The sequence below is a fragment of the Pongo pygmaeus genome, chromosome 16 (assembly GCF_028885625.2).
Source record: "Pongo pygmaeus isolate AG05252 chromosome 16, NHGRI_mPonPyg2-v2.0_pri, whole genome shotgun sequence".
In the NCBI taxonomy this organism is placed as follows: domain Eukaryota; kingdom Metazoa; phylum Chordata; class Mammalia; order Primates; family Hominidae; genus Pongo; species Pongo pygmaeus.
This window is the reverse complement of record NC_072389.2, coordinates 62,418,902-62,431,295: the sequence shown is the minus strand read 5'-3', so window position 1 is coordinate 62,431,295 and position 12,394 is coordinate 62,418,902. Positions and strand designations below refer to the sequence as shown.

At 35.9% G+C, this 12,394-nt stretch overlaps 1 protein-coding gene across 11 annotated transcripts in view; it reads right to left on the bottom strand.

Annotated features, from left to right (window-relative positions):
• Nucleotides 1-12,394, bottom strand: part of TCF12 (transcription factor 12) — a 374,951-nt gene that overhangs the window by 214,168 nt on the left and 148,389 nt on the right. For 9 of the 11 annotated variants that reach the window (XM_054451939.2, XM_054451941.2, XM_054451935.2 and 6 more), the window contains exon 4: nt 11,036-11,109. In XM_054451939.2, coding sequence (XP_054307914.1) covers nt 11,036-11,109 — 74 coding nt within the window. Of the gene's footprint in view, nt 1-2,449; nt 2,512-9,869; nt 9,956-10,507; nt 10,642-11,035; nt 11,110-12,394 lie in introns of those variants that run through there. The other 2 variants (XM_054451943.2, XM_063652652.1) reach the window with 2 other exon arrangements.

Here is a 12,394-nt window from a genome sequence, read left to right as displayed (position 1 = left end):
TCAGGACAGGTGGCACTTAATTATTTAATCACAAAATAATTTCCAGTCCTAACAACCAGAATATACTCTGCTCCATGCACAAAGCAACAAACTGATTATGATGTAAAATGACATTTAAATAATTATTTCATCTTATAAGAAGAAGGTTAAAGCATCAGTTCAATATGTTGAAGGGAAACATTTCAAGCTTGTTCTCAGAATAAAAGTGTTTAAGTATATGACAACAAAAATACATGACACAAAAATCTAACAATTATTGATGACACCAATTCTTTGGCCTATATAAGCTAATTTAGGTCTCTTAAATGCCTTGTGAGATGCATATCCTTTTAAACAGATTGGAGGAACTGAAACCTCTTCCTTTCCTAGAATGTATTAATCTGCAATCTGTTATAAGAATACAGATTTGTATAAATTTACATTCATAAGAATGTGGGTTGCCCTATTTCTTTTTCCCAATAATCTCCAAATCCCAAGACCTGCAATACAGTGAAATTTCCAAAAGTTCAAGTGTGGTGGTACACCTCTGTAGTCCCAACTACTCAGGAGGCTAAGGTAGGAGAGGCACTTGAGCCTGGGAGGTCAAGGCTGCAGTAAGCCATGACTGTGTCACTGCATTTCCAGCCTGGGCGACAGAGCAAGACCCTGTCACAAACAAACAAAGAAACAAACAAACTTCTTGTTGGGCATTTAAAAACCCTAATAGTCCATCACCTTTTCAGGATATACTCCGGGAATTCAAAACAGCTGCCTCTCCAATGACCATCCAAGATTTGAAAAATTCCTAACATCTTTTTTTTTTTTTTAATCAAAATGGGCATGAAATTTCTCATGGGAATGTAAAAAGAACAATGTATAGATTTCTATATGAGCTAAATATTGTATAAAACTTCCTCTATAAATTCTTGCACACTTCCTATGAGAAAAAGCTCTTTGGAGATGAGAAATCTGAGGCTCAGGAATTAACTCTCTTGTCCAAGGTCAAACAGAGTGGTGAAAACTAGAAGCAAACCTGTCTGATTCATCCCATGGCTCATTTTCTTTAATATATAAAATATGAATTACTGCTTTTATAAGAAGTAAGATGGCAGTACCGTTATCTTAAAACTTCTAAGGCCGGGCGTGGTGGCTCATGCCTGTAATCCCAGCACTTTGGGAGGATGAGACAGGCGGATCATGAGGTCAGGAGATCGAGACCATCCTGGCTAACGCGGTGAAACCCTGTCTCTACTAAAAATACAAAAAAATTAGCCGGGAGTGGTGGCGGGCACCTGTAGTCCCAGCTACTTGGGAGGCTGAGGCAGGAGAATGGCGTGAACCCAGGAGGCAGAGCTTGCAGTGAGCCAAGATTGCGCCACCGTACTCCAGCCTGGGTGACACAGCGAGACTCCGTCTCAAAAAAACAAACAAACTTCTAGTGACTCTGTCCTTAAAGTCCTGCACAAGTAGAAATAACTGTTCTGGGGGTCTCTTTTATAATTTGGCAAATGCAACACAGTAAAAAGGGACAGTAATTTAGAGACAGCCTGGATAAAGTCCTAAGTAGTTAATATCTGTTAAGTTATCTACCTTTTCTGAGCTTCAATTCTGTCACCTCTAAAATGGACAGGATTTTAAAAATGGCTTCTTGGTGAGCTGGTGTGAATATCAAAGCAGGTAACATGAAAGTGTGCAAACTAAACTGTGACAAGTGCTGGTTATGATTTCATTGTTATTAATTTAAAAACCCAAGTGGGTCCAAAAAAGTGTTCAGCCAGAATTTACCCTACTTTTTATTCCCACAAATAAGAAATCTCTAAACTTAGGGAAAAAATATTAAACAGGCTGTCAAGAAAGACCTCAACAATTACAAAAAGGGACATAAAGATTCAAAGATTAATATGCTTTGATTTTTACTTGTTAACTTTAAAATCTGAACAGTCAGAAGATTAAAAAAGAAAACTATAAAGATTAGATCAGTCCTGATCAAGATGTTATCTCATGGGCCTAGAAAGTTAATCACAGTAAGGTGAGAAATTGACATGAAGGTTATTTCCAAAAAGATCTACAGCAAAGCCTCTCAGTAACTGTTGTCCCCAGGAAGAAAGGCTAGTCTGAAAAAAACAGAAGCTTTAATTGTCTTAAAATGGAAACATGGGCAATCTGATCAGTATGTGCTTTCTTTCACTTTAAATATCTGCTAGCAAGAGATTTAAAGGTGCTTACATCATCACAACCCAATTTTTTCTTATCCAAAAACATTTAGGTTATAATTTATAGGCAGGTGCTGTTTCAAACAGAACTAAGAGTAAAAACACTTTACTCTTATGGCTTTATTTAAACTTAACTTTAAAACACACCCTTTTTCTTACTCATAGTTTTCTTCACATTCAGAACATTCAGAAGGAGCAGTTACATAACAAAACAGAGATTAATGGGAACATAGATGCAATATATAGAAAACACTTACTTTAATTCTCTGACCCTTCTGTCTTGCTTTGCTATTTAACTGCTTCATCTCGTGTATTGTACCTGAGATCAAGAGGCATAAAATACTATTTCAAAATTTGTGTGTCCTTTCTAATTACTGTATTTGAACTCCTAGTAGCTATAAATTGTATACCTTTTTCCCCTTCAAAGATAAAAACAATAGCAAACACACAATTTTGAGAAAATATCTACACTAGAGAAGAAAAAGTAACACTAATCTTTATTACCCATCAATGCTGACAAATGGGACAACTGAGTAAAAGCTATTTTATATTTCTTTATTCACACAACTCGATTTTCCCATGTATTAACGAAAACTATTTATCAAAATCAAACGATCTGTTTTAATACAACCATAGCTAACTTGACAAAGCCTAAATAAAACACATGAAGTTTAATTCAGGAGTTACCATTTTGTGGGTGAAATGAGTCTACATGATTTTATATCTTTCCCAGTCACTTAGTTGTACCAGTTTTGTGTTTTCCCCTTTGTGAAATTTCTTATATAACTTTGCAATCTGGCTCCTATCCTCCCAATCCAAGTCTTATTTCATTATCAGTGGGTCTATGTACCATCTTTTCAGATAATCCTATTTTTTTGTCACTTTCACCTTGGATCCATTCTTCATACCACAGTAAGTTAATATTTATAAAACATTTTGTGTATAAAATCTATTTTTAATTGGCTCTGAAAGGATAACATTTTTTTCTACAGAAATGTTAACCTGCCTTATCTCGTACTATTTTCCCACAAAGTAAGCTGATTTATTATCTACCGAATTTTGTAATGAGACCACTGCACTGTTTGCATCATTCCACATTTCCAGACTTTCTTTCAGCCCTATTCAAATGCTATCTGTCCTGTAACAGTCTGCTCAAACACTTCCTCCTCTATTAAGTCTTTCTTGACCATCCAAAGTAATCTCCCTCCTCTGGAATCTCACAGTAGCCAAGAAAATTATTTTGGTAATTAACTATTTGCTGCCTAATTACAGCCATCTCCACTGCTATCTTAAAAGAGTTAAGAAGTTTTTTGGGCTGTGTTTTTTGTTTGTTTGTTTTTTGTTTTGAGATCAGGTTTCACTCTGCCACCCAGGCTAGAGTGTAGTAAGGCTCACTCTAACCTCCGCCTCCCGGGCTCTAGAGATTCTCCTGCCTGAGCCTCTCGAGTAACTGGGACTACAGCCAACACCACCATACCTGGCTAAATTTTTAAGAGACCGGGTTTTGCCATATTGCAGAGGCTGGTGTTGAACTCCTGGACTCAAGCGATCCACTTGCCTCAGCTTCCCAAAGTGCTGGGATTACAGGTGTGAACCAGCAACTTTTTTTTTTCTTCACTACAGCCTCGACCCCTGGGTTCAAGCAATCCTCCCACTTCAACCTCCTGAGTAGCTCAGACCACAGGTGCACACCACCAGGCCTGGTTTTTTTTTTTTCCTTTTTTTTGTAGAGAGGGGGTCTCATTTTGTTGCCCAGGCTGGTCTCAAACTCTTGGGCTCAAGCAATCCTCCCATTTTAGCCTTCCAACGTACTGGGTTTACAGGCGTGAGCCATCACGCCCAGCCTAAAAAGTAACTCTTTAGGCAAATATGACTTACATGTCTAAGCGTATTTCCTGAACTATAAGATACACATTTATTCACCTTTAACATTTAAGAAACTGAATGCATTTACAAATCTCAGCATCTTAAAATTGGGGGATCATGGTAAGTCCAACCTCCCTAAAAGCAGGCCAACTACACTGTTCTTATGCCACTGGACTCTGCTGGAGGAAGGAAACTACAGGTTGCCTCTGCCCATAGATACACTCTTAAGGCATCTGCTGTCAAATGTAAATGAACTACCCACCAGTTCCTTCTACACCTCCAGCCAGTATGACCCTGCTGAGGTCAGAATGACCTGTGTTTTTTGTATACATAGCACATTAGAAAAACCAAGGTTCTATTATCCTATTTCTAACTCACTACCTACAAACTATAGAGAGGTTCTTAGCCAAACTCTTCCACATTAACGAAAAAATACTGAACTCCTGTTAAGAATGGAGAGAGCACTAAACAAAATTAAAGTTCCCTTTAGCCATATCTGGCAGGAATAGTCCACGATTTGCAAGAAAAATGACATTAATCTCATCCAGATAATCTTATAGGCTGATTTTACTTTCCATAGAATCTGAAAGCTTATGTTTACTTTCATTGAGTTTTTATGTATTTTTGTTTCCCTTATCCCAAGTCCCCAATCTATGGCTTTGTCTTCATAGACTTTAGAAGACTGGAGAAATACTTAAATCCTTGTACCCACATATTTTCATTTTCAACCTAGTTGGGTCTATAAGGTTGCTGTCCGTTTGTGTTTTTGACAACTGGGCTGTGAAAAAACCACAGCTGATGCTTTTTAAATGAACTGAATCCTCATATCCCTTTATTGCTATAGGTATCAGAAATCATAGCATGTATTGAAACAAAAAGCCTCAGAACATACCTATTATTATCCCTTAATAAAAAAAAAAATCCCTGATATCATCTTGTGCTGAATCATATACAGCAGCTAAATCAAGTATTTTAAAGCTAAATCATCACCACACAACTGGTTTTCCCCTTTTCACTGACAGGTATAAGCCCCAAACTTTAGTGAGGAAGTCATTATTAGTACCCACCCCCTTTTAATCAATGAAAAAAGAAAAAAAGATTAAGGTAAAAACAAATAACTTGCTCAGAGTCACAGAGCAAGGAGGCAGAAGTGCCAGAAATAGAACCCAAGACAGCTTGATTTTAATGCTCAAGCTCTTAAATTCTATGCTATTCTACCCCACAATACACTATACTTGCTAGGTAAACTGTTCTATCATATCATGACCCATGTCCTCTTTTATCAGCTGCAGACCCTCTTCTCTTTTCACCTTTCTCCTCTCTCTTTTCCCATTCCTTCAGTATATGGCAGAAAACATAAAGTTCTCTGAGTTGGGAAGTACCAAAGTCAAGGGGTTAAAAAGCACCAGCATAAGATTCAGAATATCTGATTTCTGTCACGCCAGAGGCTGTCATTAACTAGTCACATAGCCTAGCCAAATCTCTACATACAGCACAAATCTACACCTGGTCAAATCTCAAACATGTCGTTTCAGTTTCCTCATGTACGAAATAGACAGAACATATATAACCAATGCCTCTTTCAGTTTTGAAAATTCTATGATACTGTAAAACACAGAGGGAAGAAAGAGCAAAAAGATAAATGACTGTTTCATTCTGCAAGCCATAATACAGACAGAAGAGAAAACCATGGTGGACATTTAGCAATTTATTTTTTTAAAAAGCACTCAAAGTCTACTCAACTTAATATTACTTCTTTTTTTAAAAAAATAACTACCATAATAGATTATATATAAGCTGAAAAATGTTCATGATTAAAATGCCAACTCTTGATCACTGATGATGCCTATAAATGTAATTCCTATCAGTGGTTTCCTATCAATGAACTCAATTCTATCTTTTAAACTAAGGAATTAACAACTCTGTATCTTAGAAAAGAGTATCAATATACTCCTCTCTCCTACTCCTACCCCAGGATGCAAACCTCAATGGTACTTTAATACTCTACTCCAGAGCTTGGTGTAGGTTGGCTAACACAGTTAAAAAGGCAGAGAAACCAAGATGACCTGGCCTCTTGACATTTCCACAAACTCATATAACTCGACATTCTAGAAACAGAATTTGTACATCAAGAAATATAACCATGAAAATGTACTTCAAATTATTTTTAATAATAATATAATAGCAGTTCTCATTTATCATATCAATAAATGAAATACTTCATACCTATTATTACATTTCATCTTCACCAAAACCCTACAAAATACATGTAAAATTATCATAATTTTAGAGACCAGAAAACTAAGACACATAGAAGTAACTTTCCCATGGTCACACAGTACAAGTTTCCAAATCACTTATTATTACCATTAATACCACCACCACCTACTTCAAGCTTCATCTTAAATCAATTTTGATTCTTTCCTTCCTCAACCCCAGCCTAATTAATCTAGTAAATCTGATGATTGCTCCTGAATTTGATTACATTCAGCAAACATGTATAGAGCACCCATTATGTATAAGGTGTTACACTAGAGAGATTGATAACTTTTATATCCAAGTTTGGCAGGAAGAGACTGTTGCTTTCCCAAGAAAGAAATGAACAGTTGAAGAAGGGAAATTGATTTTATTTATGTCCTTCATACATTTAAAGGAAATAAAAGTAGTTAAATTAAGCATGACTGAATCGGCAAATAATTCTCATTTATTACACTTAGAATACAGCATATTTGCAAATGTATCCATGTGTTTAAATTTGTGTAATTGCTAAATATAAATCTAGTGGATGAATTTTGAGATACATAGGTTTAAAGCCAACACTTATATAGCACTCACCACATATCAGACATCGATCTATGCAATTTCCATATATTGCCTCATTTAATCCTCAACAACTTCATGAAACAGATATCATTATCCCCATTTCACAGATGAGTAAACCGAAGTACACTAGATTTAAATAACTTGTCCAGAATCACACAGGTAGTAAGTGGCAGAGTTATGATTTATACCCAAGCAGTATGATTTCACAGTCTGTGCTCTTAAGCACAGCCTTCTGAAGAGAAAAAAAAAATCTGAAACTAGAGTAAGTCATTAACACCTTAGTGAACAAGAACAATCACAACATTCTCTGGCCTTTATGCCTGGTACACCAACATTTCTACGCAATAAAGAATAAAAAACAAGGGAGAGAGGGAACAAACTCATTAACTAGATCTCTTGCCCATGTCTAAACTACCTGAGATTTTAATCACTCCTTTCAGTCTCAGGTGCTTTACCTTTATTACCACATTCACAAATTTCTAAAACTGGAAGTGCTATTCACAACATGATTCTATCTATATGCTCATGTGTGTGTGTCTATGCTCTCTGCACAGGTGGGCAGCAGATGAAGAGTGCAGAAACCAGGACTCTAACAAAAGTAGAGAGGAAGGAACAAATATTTGTTCCTTCCCTCTGGGTGTTTCAAACATGCTGAGACATGCTTAGGAAATGTGAAATCCACATTGCCTAAGAATGCTGACCATGCCTACCATTTCTTCTATAACCACTCTTAGGTACAATGTCTATTTTTATGTCAACCTAGTGAAACCTCTTCACTGAATGGATTGCTGTAGGTACTTCTGATAACCAGAAACTTAATCACCTCTACACTGCAAGGCTACTTTTCTGGTGGATTTGGTAAAAGCAAGGGCAGACACACAGACTGGAACCGTGCTAGAGTGACTTTTCCTAATTCTGAAAGAATGGGTATAAGCCTAACACAGAGACGAGAATTTTGTGACCGCTTAACTACACGACTCAGGTGGAGCTCATTTATGCATAAAGGCTACTATAGTAGAATGGTATCTTACAATTAAAGTCAGGACCCTGTAAGGCAAATAGTGTACATAGCAAAAATTTCCCTTGAAAAGCTATTAAATAAAGAATAAGTTCTATCAACATGACTTTGTGTAACTACTCCCATACAGTAACATATAGTTATACAATATTAATAGGGTTCATCTGCCAAATATGGTTTCATATTATTGTAAAGAAAGTATTGTTTCTCCCTTAAAGTTTGGCATGGGAATGGGAGAGGGACAGAATGGCAGCTCAGATAGTTCAATTCATGTAAGTTTAAAGCAGGTATGTTTTATCTCCAACAAATTACTCATTTTGCAGTTTCTAATACCCTTTTTTTGACCTACTAAGCATTTTCAAATTTTATAAAAAGTATAACAAAAAATTTCTATTTAGTGATGTTACTGAAAATCAAATTATTTTTAAATAATGGAAATTGCTGATAGAAATGTAATATTTATATAATATGATAAAGTCTAAAAAAATTTCATTTACATGATTTCTACTGAAGTATCTGCAATTACATTAAGTTGACAAATTTTTAACTAACAAGTCAAAACTAGTCTTTAGCCAACATTAATATTTATTTTTGAATTTAAGAACCTCAATGTACTTAAATAAGAATTTAAGAAATTCAATATACTAAAATAGGAGAATGAAGTACTTTAGTTGAGATTCTTATTAACACAATTATACCCATTTATGCTTATGATTATGAAAAAAATGGTCAAGATAGTGAATACTGTTAAAAGATGAAACCCCAAAAGCTGATAAAGTAGTACTGAGGGAGGCTTCAATGATAACCATAAAGTTCTCCTTGGCAAGAAGAGTTGCCAAGGAGAAACTGGATCCAGATTTTTGTTTGAAAATGATACAAAAAACTTCTTAACTATCTCACCAAACCTTTTAGGTTTAGACGATGACTAGGATAGGAGAAAAATTAGTCAAAGAGTGGATTTCAATGGGAACAAAAATAAAGAAGGGTAGCATTAAATCTTCACTTTATCTGATCTCTCAATAGACAGGTGGAAATACATATGTGGTTCTATGGTTCTATGAAAACTAGCTTACTATATAATCAATTTAGGTTTTCACTGTACATAATACATACTAAAAATAAATAAACTAAGTAAAATACAGCATTTCACATTTGACCTATAAATAGCAAAAAAGAAAAGCAAGATTTGCTTTGGATTTCATGTCTGAAGGTAAACTTAATTTCAAGATCATAAATTACATAAGTGTTTGGATACATTAGTACATTTTTTTCTCCTAAAATCCTACGCAGCACTCAAGGGGGGTGGGGGGGGGGGTGGTGAAGAAAGCCTGAAAGAAAGATAAATATAAGGCACCCAGGCACCATTTAATGCATTCTAAGAAATAACATGTTATTACAAAGTAACTCAAGCCTCTGAAAAAAAAATCCAATATTAATAAGTAGTACTGTGAGTTTCCCACTACATAAAACCCCTACCTTCAAAATCTAAACTAGATCCTATCTCACATATTCACAATATTACTCAAAGAATAAGAAACATTTAAGAGTGGAAGGAAATTTGGATATCAACCAATTTAAGTAGCCTCAAGACAAAAACAATGCATCCAAGATTAAATGGCTAAGACAAAAATAGTGTGTCCAAGATTAAATGGCTGGTTCACAATACAGTTGATAGTAAAATCCAAGTCCTGACATACTCAGCATAGGGCTCTTTACACTACAATGTAGCTTTCTCAGCCTCTGATTCTCAAAAGTAAAACATAAAAACCCACCTTTAACAGCCTCTTTATATATCTTTTTGGATTCCATATGACTATCCCAGTTCTTTCCAAAGGATTTAAGATAAATTAAACATAGGCTACAGCCAAATACAACAGTAAAACCCCATATTTTAAAAGGTATTTTAACTCAGCATTTTTCAATGCAAACTTGTGTAAACCATACTGAGACTATGCATTTCAGTCACTTACTCAGTTTTCCTCCCATTAAGGCAATTTGCTTCTAGGGTTAACTACCCATAAGTCTTATGCTTGTCTCTTTCTTCTCCTGGTTAATTCTGAGAGAAATGAGAAATGTATTCATTTAAAGTATGGCCTTTTGGAAAAGTCTCTCTCTCTCTCTCTCTCTCTCTGTTTTTGTTGTTTTTTTTTTTTTTTTTTTTTTGAGATGGAGTCTCACTCTGTGGCCCAGGCTTGAGTCCAGTGGCATGATCTTGGCTCACTGCAACCTCTGCCTCCTAGGTTCAAGCGATTCTCCTGCCTCAGCCTCCCGAGTAGCTGGGACTACAGGCGCCCACCCCCACGCCTTGGCTAATTTTTGTATTTTTAGTACAGATGGGGTTTCACCATGTTGGCTAGGCTGGTCTTGAACTTCTGACTTCTAGTGATCCACCTGCCTCAACCTCCCAAAGTGCTGGGATTACAGGCATGAGCCACCACGCCCAGCCTGGAAAAGTCTCTCTTAACCTTGTCAGTTTACTAGAGAAAGTCTGGGAGCAGAGTGCTTACTTTTATTCCAATTCTTTGATCTAATTTTCCACCTCCTGGTCTCATTTTACAAAGCTTTGGGGGCTTTTTTGTTTTTGTTTTTTGCTGGAAAGGGCTCTAACCTTGTGACCTCAGTGTGTAGAAAGTTGGCTTGGTCCTATTTTCTCTTAATTGTTAACTAAGAAATGTCATCTGTTATGTCTGCTTTGATATGCTTCCAAGAGGCAGGGCTGTTGAGTTCCTGATGCAAAGGGCTGATGACTGTTGAAGCAAGGATGAGGGAGAGAGGCTGGAAGTTAGTATGTTGAAAGCCAATGCCATCTCTCAAAGCAAATAAACAACACATAAAGAAAAATGGCTAAATACATATGGAGAGCACTTAGGCATTCCAAGCTCTTTAGTAAAGAGTACTGTAGGCAGTTCACATGTACAAATAACACCAAGAATATTTAACTGTAGGATATTAAATAAATCTCCGAAGTTTGACAGCTTATAAAAAGAACTAAATGTAACAAAAAGGTACTAGGTATTCTACTATATTTCCATGAAAAGAAATTAATTTTCATTTCTCATAAGAAACAGCATATATGAAAGAAATTACTTAGTCTGCCAAATTACAGCTTTAATCAAGGGTTGATCAGCAAACTTACTCTAGATGAATCATAGGAAGGACTTGGTTGACCACTTGTTCCCCAAGATGTTGTACCTCCTCTTTCATCCATACCTAAAAAGAGAAGAGAATAAAAGATATATCTAAAAACATACTTTTGTGGATTTTTTGGGTACGGGACAGCAGAGTACAATTCAGCAAGTGGTATTTGTGTTTTCGTGGAAGAGCTAAGTATCAATCCTTGCTTCAGAAACCTGTAAAATATAAGTTACTTCAAAGTATCTTCATCATTGCTCCATCAATCCTCATGCAATACCCTATGTAAATTATAGTAATTCAGAATCAAAATATTTCTTTGAAGACTTCAGAATGGGGCATAGTCTCTCCATCCTGACCCACGCCCTGCACTGCTACTTCTAGGAGTAGATGAACCCCCAAACTTTGTCTGGTTTAGTACTGCCTACATGAAAACATGAATAATTCATTTTTCATAGTTAAGCCCTAGAAAATGAAGCAAGACAAACAATCATTCGATTTAATAAAGTTGGTTTCTTTCTGATCAGTGATCAGATATTCTTAACTGATGACATCAAACTAAATCTATCAACCATATCAAATCAACATTAGTTATATAAAATCAAAATGACATGAAAACTCACCCTAGTAATTTTGTGGGTAACACTTCCATCTCTTCTAAAATTATACACAATTTGATTTCAAATAAGCAGTTCCACTCTTATGAAGGTGGCAAAAGAAAATTCACAGTGAGAAAGAATTAGCTGCCATAACCAACAAAACAATTCATTGTGCATCCTTAATGCATCTTCTGACACTTGGGCTCCATTATTTTCATCTCCGAATCAGTCCCCAGAAAAAGCCGGAAGACTTGGAGATCTCTCAATCCAGCCATTTCTACCTCTTCTGTTTTGAAGACTCCAGTCTTTTTCATCCTTGACTGCTAGGAGGGTACACTTCTCTAACCTCTTCTGAGTTTCATTCTATGACGAAATTCATCAACACAGAAATAGTTGACTTCTTTCTTTCATTCTTTCAGGAGAACAGCCTAGATATTACAATGATAACGTTCTGCTAAGTTTAGAAATTATCTTTCTTTCAAGATATTCCTGGAAGTCCCTCTGTAATTTCCCGGTAATTTAGGTGAGAATGTGGTATGTAATAAATTAAATGCCACAAATTCTCCATTAATTTGCAATGATTACTAAGGCTCTTTTATAGTGACACAATTGCCAAACTGAAAGGATGGGTAACAAAAAGCAGGGAAGGGGGAGGGGTCAGTTTCCAAAGTAGAATGTACTAATTACTAACTTAGTTATTAGGACTCTATTATTTTTATGAATCTGTACTTCCTGTATCAAGTGACTAAAGTATATTTTAATAA